Consider the following 18567-nt stretch of genomic DNA (forward strand, 5'->3'; position numbering starts at 1 on the left):
GTGTCCTTAGTAACCAGGCTTAGTTGAACCACACAGGGCTTGACTTCCCGTCGGGTTTGGGACGCAGCGCGATCATTTGAAACCTAGCCACTCCGGATAGAGCGTTTGTATGTCTACAATAAGCCCTAGGTAACTAGGCGAGGCTTAATTGTTTATCGTGCTCCTTCGTGGCATTGGATCGGTGGGTTGAATGGAAATATTTTCCCTTCGTCGACTGCTGTAGGTAAGGCCTTACAAAGTAATTGGTAAGGGTCATGGAATAAATCAAGTACATGTATCATTGTTGCCCCGCTGCTACCGTTGCGTCCTCATTTGGCGACTGGTTTTGGCCATATATATCGCCAGATACGTTGCTATATGATAGCCAGTATCATGCTGTAACATCGGAATCAACAACTGAGTTAAATATATCATATATTCGCTATCCTGTCAAATATTTTTCTCTATCAACTCACACGCCATGTCCGATACCAAATCATTCAACATTGCTATTGTCGGTGGAGGCATCAGCGGGATTTCGCTAGCCATAGGTCTCTATAAGAAGAATGTGCCCTTCACAGTCTACGAGTCAGCCTCGAAATTCGGAGAAATCGGCGCCGGCTTAGGCTTCGGGCCAAACGCTGTAGTAGCCATGGGGCTCATCTCCCCAGACATCGTCGCAGGGTATGAGCGGTGCGTCACACACGGCTGGAAGTCAAAGGAGAGGGACTGGTTTACCGTCCGCGTCGGCGACGAACGTAAAGCCGGTCCAGACGGAATCCTGAAGCAGAAGGAGAAGGAGGGGTTGAAAGTCGGCGACCCCATCTTCGATATTCGCTACACTAATGATGGCCTTGCCGGGGGTGTACATCGGGCCCATTTCCTAGACGAAATGCTCAAGTTGATACCTGGCTCCGTCTCGAAGTTTGGAAAGAGGTTAGTCGACATTACAACTGCTGACGGGTCTGAAGACGTCGTGCTCCACTTCGCGGATGGGACAACAGCGCAACATAGCGCCGTGGTGGGCTGTGATGGGATCAAATCTAAAACTAGGGATATTCTGCTGGGGGAAGAAGGAGGAAAGGCGTTGTTCTCTGGCAAGTACGCATATAGGGGGTTGGTACCGATGGAAAAAGCTGTCGAGTTGCTTGGCGAGGAATTGGCTTGGAATAACCAGCTCTTTATGGGATATCATGGCCACTTGCTTACCTTCCCCATCGAAAAGGGGAAGACAATGAATGGTAAGTGAAGGCCAGGAGTTTTATCCTCGCACGGCGAACTTGGACTAACTAGGTAATTGATAAATAGTTGTCGCTTTCAGCTCCTGCGATACATGGACCGACCCCCAGTGGGTGATCAAAACGACAAAGGAGAAGATGCTTGAAGACTTTAGCACATGGGGCCCTATGGTGGTCAAGATCATCGAGGCCATGGGGAAACGGGACATCTGGGCTTTGTTCAATGACCCTCCTGCGTCAACCTACTATGGTACGAATCCGCGTGTCTGTCTCCTTGGTGACGCCGCACATGCAACGACTCCGCATCAAGGGTCTGGAGCGGGCATGTGTATCGAGGATAGTTACATCCTCAGTGGCCTGATGGGAGAAGCTAAAAGCGTACAGGACCTTGACAAGGTGTTCAAAGCATACGATGAGGTGAGACGACCGAGAACTCAGAGATTGGTCGAAACGAGTAGAGAGGCGGGTATGCTGTATGAATTTGAACTTGAAGGTGATGATCTTGAGGCGATTGAAAAGAACTTCCAGGCTCGGATGAGCTGGATTTGGGATGAGGATTTGCAGAAGGAGCTGGGAAAAGCTCTTTCGATATTTTATGCAAACGTAGAAGGATAAAGCAAGAGACCAATTTATTTTCTAATCTTATATACTATCTATATACCTATAACGATATTCAGCTTTCATTATCTTCAGAATCGAAACCAGTGCCCTTTTCAAGAAACATCAGAATGGCCTCTTGATGCTCTTCGAAAGCGTATGACAACGGCGTTTGGCCTCGATTATCTCTACAAGTTAAATCAGTGCCTTTATCAAGTAGTATCTTGATGATCGATTTTTTATAGGCTTCGATAGCATATGATAACGCTGTTCGGCCCTGGTCATCTTTAAATTCGACATCAGCGCCCCTTTCAATTAGGAACTTAACAATCGCCTCATGTCCTTTTTTAGCAGCCCTGTGTAATGGCGGACAGTTAGTTTCAGACTCAATGTTAGCGCCTTCTTCAACTAGAAACTCAACGATCGCCATATGCCCACAATTAGCAGCCCAAGATAACGGCGAATTGTAAGACGCTGTTTTGCCATTAAGGTTAGCGCCCTTTTCAACTAGGAACTTAACAATTGACTCATGCCCATTCTCAGCAGCCTTGTGTAACGGTGTAGAAATACTTCCAGACTCAATGTCAGCACCATTTTGAACTAGGAACTTAACAATTGCCTCATGACCATTCCCAGCAGCCTTGCATAACGGCGTATAGTCATCTCCAGACTCGATATCAGCCCTTTTCAACTAGGAACCTAACAACTGCCTCATGTCCATTCTTAGTAGCCTCGCGTAACGGCGTATAGTAACCTCCAGACGCAATGTAAGCGCCCTTTTCAACTAGCAGCTTGACTACTTCTTCGAATCCTTTAGCAGCTGCTAAACACAGTAGTGTCTCTCTAGAATTATTCTTCACGCCGACGTCGAAATCGGTTAGACTGAGGAAATTAAAGACGATTGGCTCATTAAATTTCTCCATGAAATAGAAGGCAGGGTGCGTTTTTCGTGGGTAAGTGAAGTCGCGTCCAAGGCTGGAATGTTTACTTCCGTCCTGGTACAAATTTTCACATAAGTTGTGAAATGGAGACGATGGAGGTATGATTTTTTCCAGAGTTTGCAAGAATGCCCGGACTGCTTCATGGCTGTCGGTAGCCAGCGCTGCGAGAAGTGGCATGCCGTAACGTTCATCCTCAACTTCGAAGTAGGCTAGGTTGGATGGTCGGGTTTTAATGAGATTCCCCAAATTGTTCTCTGCCAATATATATAAAAGACTTGCCGTTGGAGTATGACGGCGTACTTCGTGTCGTTCAAATAGGTTGTCAAGTTTAACCCAATCAGGAATCTGAAAAGTCTGTAGAAATTGCATCTGGTTGACTCCGCCTCCCTCTGCTGTATCCGAGTGGTAGAGAACATTTCGTACAGCGTAATCTAAAAACGGGAACGCTTTGTCTACCGATCGGCGAAGTGCCGCAGCTTCCTGGGACGATGCTTTCGGAAGTGAGTTGACGTCCACACAGGCAGAGATGTCAATACTGATGTAGTTGAGACAGCACTGCTTTAATCGTTCGTGGCTTTCTCCTTGGAAATTACTTCCGAGATCAGACCAAATTTCCTTCAATTCGTTTTCTTTGAAAAGAAAATCTTTCACCGATTCATGAATGAATTGAACCGTCGGAATCTTGGACCTAGTGATTTCTGCTAGTCCTTTAGAGGAACTGAGTATAAATCTCTTGATAACGGATGCCGTTATCTCGTCGGGATTCCAATCGGATAAGGCTTCAGGTTCGACACCGGAAAGGATGGCAAAGTATAACTGCTCCGGCTTTAAAGGTCGTCTTGCGAAAAGTACCCACTGAATGCATAGAAGTAGTTCGCCTCTGTTGTGGTGATCGCGCATTAGAATATCACGGAACAGCTCGTGCAAGTCCCCAGGGATTTCTCGAAGTCTTCGTCGAAGCGTATGAGTATGACCATCGTCATTCTCCTTGTTTAGGATTTGAACCACTAGAACAACCCACATGAAGACCCCTGCTGCCTTTTCTTTGAGATCGATGCGGATCTGCTCAGCGAGCTTACTGCGCCCAATCCTCAACTCGCTGTCCAAATAGCTTACTATATCTTGGCTGTGCCCCTCTTGCCCTTCGAGAACCAGACTGAGTCCTTTCTTGATCGTGATATGAGGGTAATGCCTACTCGAAAAACAAACTTGGAATTTGGTAGTCAGTTCGCTTATGTGTTCGAAAAAGGATATCATATCTCGGATTTGATACTCGTCGCACTCATCCAATGCATCGACAAAACATACCAGGGAATGTTCTTCAAGATTCTGCATAGCTTGTTCAAAGAGTGCCTTTAGAGCCTCAACACTCCATCGATGGCGTCCACCGTTCCATGTTGCTAATCCTAAGGAATCAAAGACGCGTTGAAGTCCTGGAAGTTGTTCAAGAAGCTGTAATAGTAATGCTCGATACATTCCAGTTGTAGACTTCTCTAAATTGTCACCTCGGGCATTGAAGAAAAAAGAGATAATAATATTGCCTTTCATCTTCTTTCGGGCATTGGCAAAGATGAACTTCATCAGTGTTGACTTTCCGGCCCCGGGTTTCCCTTTAATCCATAAAAAGCCATGATGTATGCCGAATTTATCACGATCAAGCCAATCGAGATATTCTGTATTTTTTAGTAGCCATCTGCACGTCTTGGCGTATGCATTCTTGATAGTCATTTGGCGAGCATCGATTTGGTCGAATCTCAATGAGTCTAGCAGTATCCGTTTCTGCTCTTCATTCAACGACCACCCCGTAACTCTTGTGGGCTTGTTAGATACTATAGCTGTCATCCTGCAGAGAGCGTCGGCGACCTTCTGGTACTCAATATCATCGAATCCCGTGAAGCGACACATTTCCCTGTGGTCCCGCCCAATATGTTCAGTTATCTCAACGCCAGGAATATTAAGGTAAGATGACATATCATCTACAACCTAACTAGGGTTAGCAATATACGGAAATATATATCATCAAACATACCTTCTGGCCGCTGAGAAGATTGATGCCAAACTGTTCCTGGAAGGAGTGTATGATCCAATTCTGCTCTTGAGCCATCGGCCCAAATTCGTCCCTCAGTTCTCTAAGACGTTCCGAAGATGGCAATAGAGAGTTTACGATTTGCTCGTTGACAGAAAACCCGGCGGCTTTGATTACTTTCTCGGCAATGCTCTTGAGAAACCCGCGAGGGTCAGCTCCGGCGTGTGGGGTGCCAAAAAACATGATCCCAATTGTGGACTCAAATACCGTATAAAGGTGAGCATGGCCCATATGACAACCTCTCGACCGCCGAAGAAGCTCCTTGACGAGAATCCCCCCCAGACTATGCACCACAAACAACATTGGCCTCGATGGCTCTGATCGACGTTTGGACTCAAGGGCAACCAAGAGATCCCAAGCGAAATCGTAGACCGTATTTCTGTTTACAGGAGATCCTATCACATGTCTGATGTGTGTATCGTACCCATATGTCAAGATACGTGTATTGGGGATTGTTGTTGGAACTAAATCTCGCGGCCAGTAGGTAGGAGCTCTACTGTCATCATGGGAGCTTGAGAAAGGATTAAGCTTTCGAAATTTATGGGGGCGCTCGGCAAGTTCACCGCCTGCACAGTCGTTATGATGTCTTGCACCACCTTTCTTTGAAGTCCATGTGCGTTCAGGATGGCCGGTAAATCCATGTATAAACACGATGCTTTCTCAATTAGTAAGAAGTACACGGTTTTTATGAATAAGAAGAAACTCACTCAAGAGTCGGGTTATTAGATTCAAAAAGGACCGTTAGTCCGGTCGCAGAAACATGCTTGCGCCAATATTCCTCCTCCGACTCGTTCATCTCATGTAATAACCCAAAGGAATTGAGGATGTTAGTTTTGAACTAAGTTTTAGTTGAGGTATGTAGGGTTTTCGGTTTCAGATGGAGAAAATTTTGAAGGCAAATGAAGAAAGTGCGAGGGAAAAGAAAATAGGACGAGGGCGAATTGTCTAGCGAGTATTCAGCCTCGTTGGGTCGAATATATCAGGTAGGCAGAGTGCAGCGTGGCTGAGGAACCCAAGCCGAGCCGAGCTCACGTCGGAGACTGGATTGAGTTTCTACTGGATACCTACCGCCTGTAATATTCCATCATCGCCCCAAAATACAACTCTATGGCGGTGGCGGTGGTGAGGGGCAGCGGGCCAACTCAAACATTCTCGACGAAGAGCTGGCTATAGACAGATACGTCCGGGGTTGATGCTCCTATGTTAACAAACGCTTAAACAAGCGACGGATAGGTTAGGAAGTTGAAACTGAAATTGATGACTAGAATATCGTAAACTCCTCCTCCCAAGCCCTCAATTTAAGCGCCTCCCCATCCATCATGCCCACGACAAAACAAGGACCAACAATACGCCAAAACAATGCAGCACGACGGAGGACGATAGGAATTGATAGGCCATACAGAACCACGACTATATCCCCGCTGCGGACACACATGTCCCCAAGCCCAAGATAACCGTGGGCGGTCCAAAAGAGAGATGCGTGGCCTAGACGCAGGAAAAGGTCGACGAACTCAGACCTCACTTCTTCGATATTAGGCGGATCGGCGCCCGCCGCGACGTCGAACACGGGCCAATGGGAAACGGAGCCAGTCCGCCGCAACTTCAACCCGGGGCACAGGCCGAGCGATAGAAGTTGATCTGCGGCTTCCGAAAGCTGGATGTACCTGTGGTAGTTCCGATCGCCTTCCCCCTTCGAGATGAATTTCGCTATACTTTGAAACCAAACCTGAAACCTGGGCTGCCAGTACTCGATGTCGAATGAACTCTCCTGTTCGTTGGGATATGTCAATCCGAGGTGTGTGGTGTCTATCGGGTCAACCCTCACACCGCGAACTTTAACTAGCCGTCGATTGTCGACGACTGATACGTGCGGGGGCTTCGAGCCGCTTGCGTCGAAGAGCCCCTGGCTGCGGAATATCTCGAAAGGCTGCACGAGATGTGTAAAGTTTGGGATCCAGCTCTGGCTCGACGCGGGTACGCTGCTAGCGTTGCAAAGAAGAAATAGTCGAAGGTCTTGTTCCCTTTGAAGGATAAAGGTGCAAGCGTCTCTATAGGACTCCTCGACAGCCTTCCCATCGCATACCCTAAAGGGCAGGAGTCCGCGAATATCTCGGTAAATCGGGAAGAGGGCGTAGATTTTATCTCGGGGATCGGTTGCCTGCAAGCCCCGTGTTGCGAATAACATACTCATCAAAGAGTTCCAGTCTGCAGTGCCCCCTAAAGGGGGACCATTGCTGGAATTTTCTTTGCCAGTATGACTTGACCTGATCCGCGCAAGTTCGTACATGGCTTGAAGCTTTGGTACCCACGGGATCAATTTTGTGACGCGATATCTATTTAGCATCATCGTCCGGATGGCGTCATTCACCGCGAATGCATCCTCGAGAGCTATTTGCTTGTCGCCGCATAATATGTAGCTAGGGGTATTCGGGGTTGACGCCTCCTGCCATACCCAAACTCGGTGCCAGTACTTGCGAAGGGCTAAGTTATCTAGAGATTTCGTCTCTCGTAGAGACAGATCGGTTGGTTCGATTAATTCTCCTTGTCGGACTTTATCGACAAGTCGCAACCAGCAGTCAATTGCGACACCGCTATCATGACTATCCTCCCCAAGCCAGAGACCGATATGGCTTGCCCTTTTATATATTTCGCCCATTAATGTCAATTGCAGACTTTTTTCATGCTTATCTAATTGGTTGATGCAAATTGCATCGACCCAGAGAAGTGTTTCATCGATGCCAGATGCGTATGGAGGTAAGGAATTAGAATTGGAGTGTCGTCGAAGAAAGGCATGAAGGTTATTTTGAATAGGGGTGTTATGTCCATCTATACTAATTATTTGGTCCGGATTGTCTGCCCCCCACGTGTATGAAAGTGCCATGTAGCTGGGACACGACTCGAGTGGGAAGCTGACCAGCTCATAGCTGAGAATGTCGCTAGTATCATGATCCTGATCAGATGAAGGCGGAGGCCCGCGAACTAGTCGCATAAGCCGTATGTGAGTTGTGGGAATTTTCTGATAAGGATAAATTGACATCGAAGTACTGTAGAAATTCAATTCTGAAATTTCAATTCAACGGAATCAAAGCTCAAGAATGTATCCATGGATGTACACTTGATGAGGGAGATATAAATGAATAAGCAAGTAACCCAAATGTAGCACGGCATTCAGGTACATGACTTCCTAACCTTCTCAGTACTAGTCTGGTACTTGGTGTAACATTGCATAAGTACACAGCCACAGATACACAGCCGCAAAAAATCTACGCAGTATGTAACCCGAAACTCCCTCAGTTATCTTGCCCAGTGGGTAATCGGATAAGCAATCGCCGTAAACTGTATTCGGTTAGAATAAGATCACCTAGACCTAATAGTGATCTGTCCGCCTATAACTCCACTCAAATATAACGAGCATCTACTAAATTCTAAGGGCTGAACCGCTGAAGAAGAACTCCCCACGCTGCCCACGCTGCCACGGTGCGAGAGTGACCTTGTACTCAGACCTTCGTACTTAGGTAGATTTCCATAAAAGCTCGCTCTTGCTGTTGTTTGGTCTCAATCGGGGTATCTACACTCTAAGGTTCAATGGCCTGACAGCCCCCAATTCTTACATTTAGCAAGGTCAATAATCATTGCATATGCCGGAACCCAATGGATGATTTTTTTACACTTAAGAACCATTCTGCCGTTCTCATCTTCCTGAAAAGTGTGGATGTACCAGGAACACAGCCACTACACAGCCGAAACCATATATGTGACGGTTAGATTACTTGCGCAGATTTATGGCAGCTGCGAACAGCTGCGTCCCGGCTGTTTCCCCAGATACTATTGTTCCTATTAGTTACCCCTATTGATTGTTTCGTTTATTTGTCAATTGAGGTATCTATCGACGTATGTAATACCTAATAGGCCTAACAGCCTATGACAATTGTGCAAGAACTATTTACATGACGAAACGAGTTGAATCAATCTTATGACCTCCTAGCTGCCAAACGAATTTGCAAGATGAAAGTTAAAGTACCGCGATCGTGCCACTAGTGGGATGCGTGATAGTTGTAGAGTTTGGGGCCACTGCCGCTGCCTGGTATGACGAGATAGTAAGGTGGGATAGTGCGACGCGAGTTACTTTCTCCTGAGGTACATGCACGTAGGGCTTGTACTCAGACAGCGTCTTGGTACTAACGTGGTACCTGGCGGGATTTTGAGAGAATATTGAGGATTGAAAGAAAGCAAATAGGTATCATAAGATGAAACTTTGCCGGAACCGAAACTCCCCGGGCCTCGCGGCCTATGGTTTAAATATCGTTTACTCATCTTCCTCCTTGATGTAGACTGAATGGAAATCTTCATGTGAATGCCGAGGTTTCAAGGCATCGTGAATCGGAAAATCGGCCTAGTATGGCAAATAGACGAACCTGAACTTTCGGGATTTCACCATCACCACCACTGGCGGTAGTAGTGTCCGAGAAATATGTCGGTCGATGAGAACCTAGCTTGGTTTCTACATCAACGTCACCACCACGCAAATGCGAAAAGAAAAGAAAAAACAAAGAAAATTCGTCAGATCCGGATCCAGATGAGTCACTTCACCAGTTGGCTCACTTAATGAAGAGCTGGGTGACGCGATGTAATTTATGTGAGTTATCCATAGGCCGAGGGATAAAGGTATTGACAGTCCAAGGCAGACCCCAAAACACATAGAAAGTGATGGATGCGAGGAGCACTGCTCTAAGAAACTCATCATGGGATGTGCCTCTACTGGATGGGGTTAGATTCTCTACCATCCAGAATATACTCAGCATCATCACTGCCTGCAGAATTCCCTGTATCACTGCTGAAATCAGACATCTTGTTCTTCCTAACGAGCCATCTACCCCCTAGAAACTTACGAATGCACGGGTCCGAAGGCTTACGCTGCTTCGATTCAAAGGGTACTAGTTTCGCATTGTTGTTGTCGATCGCACTCGTCGTGCAGCCACACGAAAGGCCGGGTACTCCCATCTGACGCTTGACGTCGCGAGCCACCTCATCCCATTCTCGACGCTTGCTGCCGAAGCTCTCAAATGGTCCTATTACGAGCGTCTCAAAATCAAGCGTTTTCGGTTCGCTCTCATTGGCCTGTTGTCCGACCTCTCGTGGTACTTGGCCGTTCGGTTCCGATCCAAGTAAGAGCTGGTGCTCATGAGGAGGGCATTGTTCACAAAGTCCATGTGCGTAGCCAATATCGCGGAAGTACCAAATTTGGGTTCTAGGCAAGAACATATTGACACTGAGCGTGTGAACAGGGGCGTCGCCATATCGCTCATAGTAAAAACCGCCAGCTCTGTCTAGATGGTCGAAATAAGCTTGATGTTCTTCGCCACGGAAAAATTCTAGAGAGCCGATCTCGAAGTTCGAGTAAAATTGGCAGTTGTTATATTCACCATCACCAGAGGCGTGTTGAATGCCAGTACTGGGATGGAGAGTCTCGTCGCGATCCTTAGGGTCGTGTAATAACCAGTTAAAATCGGCATCCGGGTGTATGAGCTCCCCATTACTGTCGATAAAGTCTTTGGTGTGTTCCCAGAGAGAAGGGAAAGATCGAGCATCGTCGAGGATAGCCATGTTGAATCCGTACGACATGTTGTTCTCTTGCATGAATCGGAACACATCGTATTTGATATCACAATAGAATTTGACCTGTGATGGTTTTGTTAGTTACATGACTTACCACAGGGGTAGAAGCTAACTTACGCCAGGTTCAACTCGCCAAAACCAGTCATAGTCTTTGAGGCGGTCTTCCAATGCAAAGAGGCCAGCATTCCAACGGCACATATGGTGGTAGCTCTGGAGCCAAGCTTTACCAACGCCGATCCTTCCCATGAATTGACGGCCAACATCAAACCGAGTCTCATCGATAAAACTCGGAATTCTCCAATTTGTTACGTTGATACGTTCGAAGTGGCACTGGGAGTAAGTCGCCTTAGAGACAGCTTCTTTGAATTCCTCAGAGAATTCTTCGTTGTTGAAGAATACCCAATCATACTGATGGGTTTCACGCTTGTTGAAGCGAGCCTCTATCTGGGTGATGCTGGCAACCATATCTTCAACCTCCTCGTTTCGTACCAAAGACATGAAAGCTGCCTTTGGACGTGTGTCGATCAGCATCTGCACCTGCTGTGCTGATAGATCTTCCAAGTCTAAGAATGTGTTCTTGCGGAGCCACTCGACTGGGTGACCGGCTTCACCTGGAATGGTGTAACCTGCGGGCGGCGGCGGCATAGGAGGGATATAGGCGTCGATGAGAGCTGGTTTCTGGACATAGGGCACTCCTGAATCCCTGGTAGTACAAATAAAGCTTGCACCAAGAAGAGTGACGATCAAGCCCAGAATAACGACTTTTCGGAAAGAAATGGGCCTTTAACGGGGTTCGATATTATTAATAGGTGATTCACATCGGGAAATATGCGCGAAACATACCTAACTCGACGCGGCACGAACCTCCACCAGGAGCCTCGGGCATTGTTATAAGGCGGTTCTACCGCATCATCTAGAGCACCTGCCTGGATAACTTCATCTTCTCGGGGCGTAAGGTGAAGAGGGGAAACACGATCTTCATTCGATGAACGCGACCAGGAAGGGACATGACCTTTGCCACCAGTTGGTCGGGCTTGAACCCCAGCACTACGACTGCCGACGTTACGGGAATATGATTGAGACATATCGGACTTTACTCGTCCTTCGTTACGTTAGTCAAGGACGAAGCAAATAGATGGGACTTATAGAGTTCAGGTCGACAGGATTTACATCGTAAGACTCAAAGGGGACAACGACGAGTGATGGGGCTGTAGCAAAAAAGCAACAACAACAGGGCACTTACGAGGATGAATGAGATCCCGACGAGGCAAAGACGCGAAATGGCAGTCTGATTTGAAAAGGGAGTGCGAAAATTGGGGTAGGATTGTGGATAAACCGTGAATGGGTTTATCAGGAAGACAAGATACGATTAGGTGAGGCAGAAGTGAAAGTAAAAGAAAAACGGTTTGAGGTGTCGACGAAAGGTGTGGACGAAAAAGGGTAGTGAAGTGAACAGTGAAGTTGTTAATGGGAAGGTTATTTTTTTACCGTGGAAGTGGGTGGTGGGCTTAGTGTTGTTTCATGGGAAAGATACTGTACCTGTGCTTCGCTTGATGAGATTGGAAGTCGTGGATTGTTTCCATACTGGGGCAAACAATTAAGCTTGGTGCCTTATCCATAGGTAGCCGCCTGGGAAACAACCTGATAAAAGGAGGTCATACGCGACTTCCTACGGGATGCTACACCAAACCATATTTCGCTGGTTGTTATCTTCCGTTCTGCACCGACCACTCTAGCCCGTCACCTGCCATCTGCCGGCCAATTCAGAATCCAATCACGTACTGTATAATCATGTGACGCATCAGACACCAGCACTATAGGCCCTTATGGATTGAAGAAGCTAAATATAGTACAGGTAGCTAAAGCAGGTAATACCGGTCAATTAGGGCATTTCGGACTGGCACCTACGTCTGAAGATCCGATAACTAAACGCCCCTTCCCATTTACAACCTAGTAACTCCCCCGTGAATAATAGTACCGTCCCATTTACGTATCGACCGTCATAGCATCGCCGGTTATGTCGTCTTCCAGCGTGAGGTCGAGGACTCGTCCGTATTGTACAGTCAGGCGTTGTAGTTCCCTGAATTTTCCTAGAGGATAGTTAGCGTCTGATAAAGACGAGACGAGACACAGCAAGATTGCGATAAAGGATGCTTACCTAGAATCATCACCACTCCTTTCAGCAGTTCTTTTCGATCCCAACCGCAGATGTCGTCTTCTTTGCTGTACCATCCCTTACCCCCCGCCTCACCTTCCCCTTTCTTATCTTGCAGTACCCCACCTAGCAAGCTATTGAGAAGTTCTTCCACCTTCCCTCGATGTCCTTCCGCTCCGATCCGTTTCGCGTACATGAATAGGTAAAGTCGGAATTCTTCCTTTGATCCTAGTTGTAAGGCACCGGCGATACGGTTCTCCAGGTGGGCGATGCTGACGCTGGACTCGAAAGACTCGAACCCGTCTCTCGACAGCAAGGTCTTGATCAAACGTTGCAGTGTGTATGCCCTACCCTTTAGTAAGAACTCGTTTGTTGTATGTCGCTCTAGGAACGGAATTATGCCAGCTGAAACAGTAGCTTCCTCGCTTTGACCATCCTTAGAAGATACAGGTCCGACTGCTGTAGACTGTAGAGCACCAACTGAGGAGTCGTTACTATTCCAATATTGACTACCTACAGCCCACCAGGATTCGGAGAGTCGTTGCCAAGAATACATAGTGGGAGAATAATAGTATCCGTCTCCATTAGTAAGTGTGACAACGATATGGCCATTGGAGTTCAGATGCGCGGAAGTGACGCCGGGAGCTGGCATGGCGCTATGCGTTTGAAGAGAGCTGATTGCGATCTCGAGTACGGGGGCAAGTGATACTGGAGGGTGAGGTGAAGAAAGCGAATTGATATTCCAAACGTGGCATATACCAACCGCTGTGATGCACAGCAGCCACCAATCTCGACATTCCAGAATGACAGGTTGAGATTCCAATACCATCGCATTAATGAGCCGGCGTCCAGCTGGTGTCCAGGTATACAAACTACCATCCTCACAGGCCGCAGCCCAGAATCTCTTACTGCCTGTTACAAGGACGATAGCACGGGGGAGGTAATCTTGCCACAGTAAAGTACCTCGTTTCGATGCTGTGATGTGTGACGGGTCTCTGATCGACACTGGGTTCTTCGCTTCAAGTACAGTATTTTCAGTCACTTTTGACGCTTCATCTGGGCTACCCTCTTCAAGCAGAACACCTCGTTCTAACGGACGAAGAATATGTGATCTCACCTTGGGGACTGCTAGGCGAACTTGGGAAATAGCAATAGACGGGTTCAGAATCGCCGGTCTGAGATATTCGGGCGTTGGCACTAGACCGTGATTGAGGGGCTCCAAAGCCGCAGGCTCAAGGCTGTCGGCCCCGTTTCTCATTATCGTTCTTGGCCCGGAAGCAGCCCGTTTGCTTGGATGCTCTTCGTCTTCTTCTCCTTCAGGGGAAATTGCTTTTCTCTTATTGCCGAGCAGCATAGCTGCTAAGCCACCTTCAGGTAGCCCATCATACGGTTTAGAGAGGTCTAATATTGTTTGCGGTGCATCATTTTGTGCGGCTTTCGAGCTAGATCCAACCAGTTGGCTCTGAGGAAGTGAAGATTGACCGGTCCCGGATGAGGAGATGAGCATTGGTGCTACTCTTTTCTTTCCATCCTTAGTAATTGTTACGCGTGACTTTAATTCGTTTACCCGCTGGGCGGTTTTATCAGCCGTCTCTTCTGCGGGGGCAACCTGATCGGCCTTTTCCTTCTCTGGTTGGGAATCGGGCTGTCCGTTGGTTGATGGGGGGTTTGGTGTCGATGCAGTGGTGTTCTTAACCCCATTTGTTGCAGGGGGCGCATCTTTGGGAAGTGGATGAAAATCGCCCATGAGAGCTCCCATTCTCGATTCGGCACCTCTCCTTTCTCCCTCCTTGCTATAGTTTTCTAGCTGAAGCCCGTCAACATCTTCAGCAATACCCATGGCTTTCCGTGAAGCTCCATATTTAGAGAGGGCCTTGTCAGTCTCTTCGAGATTAGCCACCCACCCCAATTCTCCAGTGTCAAACTTGACAGCAACAATACCACCGTCAAGGCTCGATGCGAAGAGTATTTGTCCATCAGGGGTCCAGGCAAGATCGGAGATTGATTTCGCTGCAAGGTCCTGTAATATAACTACAGGTCTCGACGTGTTCGTGTTCCAAATACTCAAGGTTTTGTCTTGGCCAGCAGACGCTATCACCGTTACCAATGCTCCTCCCGAGTGGCCATTAGCCGCTCCATTTTCCAATGGTTTTTTGGTATGGAATAATCGAGGAGAGAACATGCAAACTTCCGTTGGACCCTCGTGGCCAATTAAGTTAATTTCACTATCCCATCTTGTTCGCTCGATTATAGCAACCGAGCTTACGGGCCCATTGACTGCATTAGCTGCAGCAATGTGGTTGCCATCTGGCGACCACGAGCACCTTCGGAAATATGTGGTTAAAGGGGACGATTTAAAGGGGGAGCTAATGGTGGTCTCGAGCTGAAAGTTGTTTACCATGTCGTGTTGAGTCGCATTAGGGGCAGGTGGGGTAAATCGGAATATCTTGATAGATCGATCATCACTTGCGGTAGCGAAGAATTTATTAGCAGGGTCGAAAGTAATTCCTTTCACATGGCTTTGGTGGTTTCCCAGCACCTTGAGCTTCTCGAAGGTGTGCCCTGACCAGATAACAACCTTAGAATCTAGACCGACAGAAACAAGAATGGAGCCATCATAAGACCAAGCCAAATCTTGAACATCGTTATCATGTCCTATTAGTCGCCTCGAAGTTTTCCAATTCTCGACGGGAGGTGGTTCGTTCGTTCCGAAAGGAGCAATGGTTGGAGGACCACTCTCTAGTTGATATATACATATGATTTTGTCATCTGCGCCAGAGGCAAGGTAACGGCCGTTGGGTGAGAATCGTACGGAGTGTATGGTTCCTAGATGGTGGCTCATATGGCAGAGCTGCCTAGGTTTTTTGTAGGATGGATCGTCGGCATTGTAGATAGATTCTGTCGACCAAACTCGAACGTGTCCATCTGGAAAGAAAAGACATTAGCACATGCAAAATAACTAATAATAAGCCTTATCTGAAACATACCTCCACCAGCGGTTGCAAGTCTTTTGCCATCGGGTGATATGTGACAGCTGTAGACCTCAAAGTCTTTTTGTTCGCCTTCAAAAAATGGTCAGCTTTTTTCGCGAAGATCCCAGTACTTGAAGATGCGGAATTCATACCTTTATGGCTTAGCCACGATGGCTTAATGATGCGCATGGTGACTCGATGATGTGTATTGAAATGCGCATGTCATCATGAGGTTAATGCCAATAAAGCTAGTATTGGTAATAATGGGAATAGAACAAGATGCGCGTGCTCTAGGAAATTCAATGCATGATAATGTTGGTTTTGAAGTTTCCCAGGCGCGCGACGCGGCCGAGTCTGCATTCAATTTAAAGTTTATGTAATCATTTTAGCCTTAGCAGGGTCCACCTTTGGACCATGTACAAGGTACATTGATCAACGTCACACCCTGTCCTTGCCAGGATGACAGTTGCCGTTCTCCAGGGATCCAATCTTAATTCTGCTTAGGTAAACTTACGTAAGGGATTGATGATTACCTAATTAGGTCTTTACCCCTAAAAGGACTCGTTAGATTAAAGACAAGACCTTTGCCTTCTACTAACAACATATGATTTAAGCTGTTATGGCTTAAAGATAATAGTCACAATACATATCTTAAGGGGCACTAAGATATCAGATCAATTAATCAGAAATGCAACCGTCTTTCATTGATTCATTTCTTATAGAGCAAATGCATCATCAGTTTTCGTGGCCGAGCAACTACTTCGGGCAAAAGACAAAGGAAAATGGATATTGAGGCATCCTGCCACGGCAACGACATTCCCATGACTATTGCACCATGACATTCATCGCCTTCTGAAAAAGGGATTGTTCTCATGCGTAGTTCCTATCCCCCCTAACTCCTCTCAAATGCCTAGTTCCCCCTTCCAACGCCCCGTGAAACCATTGCTCGCATGCCGCATAGCTTGCGAAAACATTGGAAAATGAGAAGGTCAGTGCTTCCTCCTCCTGCAAGAGACGCATTCTAGACGTGGCGCACATCATGGGTTTCCGATCGAGAACGCATTTAACGATGGGGATGTGTAGTATTGTATTCGTGATTAATACCAGAGCAAGCGTATCGCGTATCCTGAAAGGCAAGAATGATGCTCGGTGTAAATAGCATATTCTAAGTTTCGGATACATCGTATCATACCTCATTTATTGGGTAGGATGGGCGCTGCTCAAGCGTATCCGTTATTTCCGTAGCGGGTCGGATGACGCGTCGTCGTCGTCGGCTCGTTGAAGTAAGGATGGTGACAAGCCTGCTTGGCAGAGATACGACCAGCGGGGTCATAAACGAGAAGAGACTCTAGAAGATCGAGACCGTTATCGTCAAGGTTCGAGCACAAGCTCTGCGAAGGGTCGCGCATCCATTTGGGGAAAGACGCTTTGAAGTCAGGGTACGAGGTTACTCCAGGCCAGATATCCTCGGAAGGCGTTCCCAGAAGGCTACTGAGATGTAAGTAAGATTGTCATAAATAGGCTGAGAGTGCATCATACCGAAATGTCTTGAAGATCTGATCAATCTCCGAGTCACCAGGGAACAGGGGCTTTCTGGTGCACATCTCCGCAAAGATGCATCCAACCGACCACATGTCAACACCTGTAGAGTACTGTCGGCCACCGAGCAAGATCTCGGGAGCGCGGTACCAGAGAGTAACGACTTCGTGAGTGTAAGTACGAAGAGGAACGCCAAAAGCACGAGCCAAGCCGAAATCAGCAAGCTTCAGGTTGCCGTCACGGTCGATCAACAAGTTCTGGGGCTTCAGATCCCGATGTAGAATTCGGTGGCTGTGGCAGTAACGAATTCCTTCGCACAGTTGACTCATGAATCGACGAACCATACTCGCACCTAGTCCAAGACGTCCTAACTCCGGCCCGGAACCTTCAGGAAGAGCCTTGCCACGACCACCATCGCTGATAGGAAGCGCTTCCATGTACTTCTTCAAGTCGAGATCGAGAAACTCGAACACCAGGTAAAGCTTGTGTCCTTCGGCGTGAACGATGTTGAAAAGTCGGACGATGTTAGGATCACGCATCTCCTTGAGTAAAGAGATCTCACGGATGGCAGTGCTAGGGACACCTTCATCTTCCGACTCAAGACGAATCTTCTTCAATGCGACAATACGGCCACCGTGGGCCAGGTCTCGGGCTTTGTAGACGACACCATAAGTACCTAAAAGAGATATTAAATTAGTATATAATCAATTAACCGGTACGGATAAGGAATGAGAGGATGAAAACAATTCAAGGTACAGTGAGAGAGAAGTAGGTAGTAATCAGACGATAGAGAAGGGAAATGAAGGTGAAATGTGATGACAATGGGAGATGGAAATCTAACATACCTTCGCCAATCTTCTCAAGCTTCTGGTAATTCTCCATTTTGACGTATGACTACCAATATAATGGATTGAATTGGATTGAAGGAGCGTGAGAAAAGAAAATCAGGTTGGCGGGTTTTGTTGTTATGGATGGTATTGGAAACTTCAAATGCAACAATAAAGTTGAACTTGGTTGCTATTTACTTGTTGGACCTTAAGCGGTGGGCAGCGATTTATCCGTTGACAGTTGGTTTAGTATTGGGGGGTAACGCCCAGGGGAGAAAAAAACGAGGGGCAATAGTGGGATGGGGGATGGGAAAGAAAACTTGACTGAGTGGAATAATTAATCGCAGCTGTCAAAATAGAGAACGGACAGATTCGATTCTGTGCGATCCCGAAATTGATCAAAACTCCATTGAGGCTGCAGCAGGTAGTTCGCGGTTTTGAGATTGCTGCAGGAATCCGAAGAGTTCGTCAGCGGCAGGTTGAAATTAGGGATTTACACAGCTGAATAATGGGTGGAAAGATTGATTTGTGGTTGTTTTCCCATCAATAAATCAATAATTAGAAGGTAAACACTTTCGATACGCGCTGATTTGTGGCTAGCAGGGTTTATCGCGTTT

At 47.1% G+C, this 18567-nt stretch overlaps 6 protein-coding genes across 6 annotated transcripts; 1 reads left to right on the forward strand and 5 right to left on the reverse strand.

Annotated features, from left to right (window-relative positions):
- Window positions 1–6: 6 nt before the first annotated feature.
- GGS22DRAFT_198066 (mannitol 1-phosphate dehydrogenase) lies at window positions 7–1832 on the forward strand (the record flags this gene model as incomplete). The annotated part of the gene is made up of 2 exons (XM_047966082.1): window positions 7–1220; window positions 1288–1832. Exons 1-2 carry the CDS (start codon window positions 461–463, stop codon window positions 1830–1832), a joined length of 1305 nt encoding a protein of 434 aa, XP_047822102.1. The 5' UTR covers window positions 7–460.
- A 535-nt stretch (window positions 1833–2367) lies between these two features.
- On the reverse strand, window positions 2368–5783 carry GGS22DRAFT_95525 (uncharacterized protein). Its single transcript, XM_047968519.1, has 3 exons — window positions 5549–5783; window positions 4785–5496; window positions 2368–4738 (listed from the first exon to the last, which is right to left on the reverse strand). Exons 1-3 carry the CDS (start codon window positions 5635–5637, stop codon window positions 2492–2494), a joined length of 3048 nt encoding a protein of 1015 aa, XP_047822103.1. The 5' UTR covers window positions 5638–5783; the 3' UTR covers window positions 2368–2491.
- A 170-nt stretch (window positions 5784–5953) lies between these two features.
- On the reverse strand, window positions 5954–7959 carry GGS22DRAFT_155476 (HET-domain-containing protein). Its single transcript, XM_047960219.1, has one exon. It carries the CDS (start codon window positions 7876–7878, stop codon window positions 6103–6105), a length of 1776 nt encoding a protein of 591 aa, XP_047822104.1. The 5' UTR covers window positions 7879–7959; the 3' UTR covers window positions 5954–6102.
- Window positions 7960–9596: 1637 nt separating this feature from the next.
- On the reverse strand, window positions 9597–11542 carry GGS22DRAFT_198072 (glycolipid 2-alpha-mannosyltransferase-domain-containing protein; the record flags this gene model as incomplete). The annotated part of the gene is made up of 3 exons (XM_047966083.1): window positions 9597–10520; window positions 10575–11238; window positions 11301–11542. The coding sequence occupies 3 exons, from the start codon at window positions 11540–11542 to the stop codon at window positions 9597–9599; spliced, it is 1830 nt and encodes a 609-aa protein (XP_047822105.1).
- A 713-nt stretch (window positions 11543–12255) lies between these two features.
- On the reverse strand, window positions 12256–15906 carry GGS22DRAFT_155478 (Hira-domain-containing protein). The gene is made up of 4 exons (XM_047960220.1): window positions 15737–15906; window positions 15600–15674; window positions 12616–15537; window positions 12256–12547 (listed from the first exon to the last, which is right to left on the reverse strand). The coding sequence occupies exons 1-4, from the start codon at window positions 15771–15773 to the stop codon at window positions 12444–12446; spliced, it is 3138 nt and encodes a 1045-aa protein (XP_047822106.1). The 5' UTR covers window positions 15774–15906; the 3' UTR covers window positions 12256–12443.
- A 356-nt stretch (window positions 15907–16262) lies between these two features.
- Window positions 16263–18474, reverse strand: GGS22DRAFT_155479 (Pkinase-domain-containing protein). Its single transcript, XM_047960221.1, has 3 exons — window positions 17969–18474; window positions 17124–17799; window positions 16263–17072 (listed from the first exon to the last, which is right to left on the reverse strand). The coding sequence occupies exons 1-3, from the start codon at window positions 18003–18005 to the stop codon at window positions 16805–16807; spliced, it is 981 nt and encodes a 326-aa protein (XP_047822107.1). The 5' UTR covers window positions 18006–18474; the 3' UTR covers window positions 16263–16804.
- Window positions 18475–18567: the final 93 nt, after the last annotated feature.

Source organism: Annulohypoxylon maeteangense (genome assembly GCF_022496945.1).
Source record: "Annulohypoxylon maeteangense strain CBS 123835 unplaced genomic scaffold GGS22scaffold_3, whole genome shotgun sequence".
NCBI classification, from domain to species: domain Eukaryota; kingdom Fungi; phylum Ascomycota; class Sordariomycetes; order Xylariales; family Hypoxylaceae; genus Annulohypoxylon; species Annulohypoxylon maeteangense.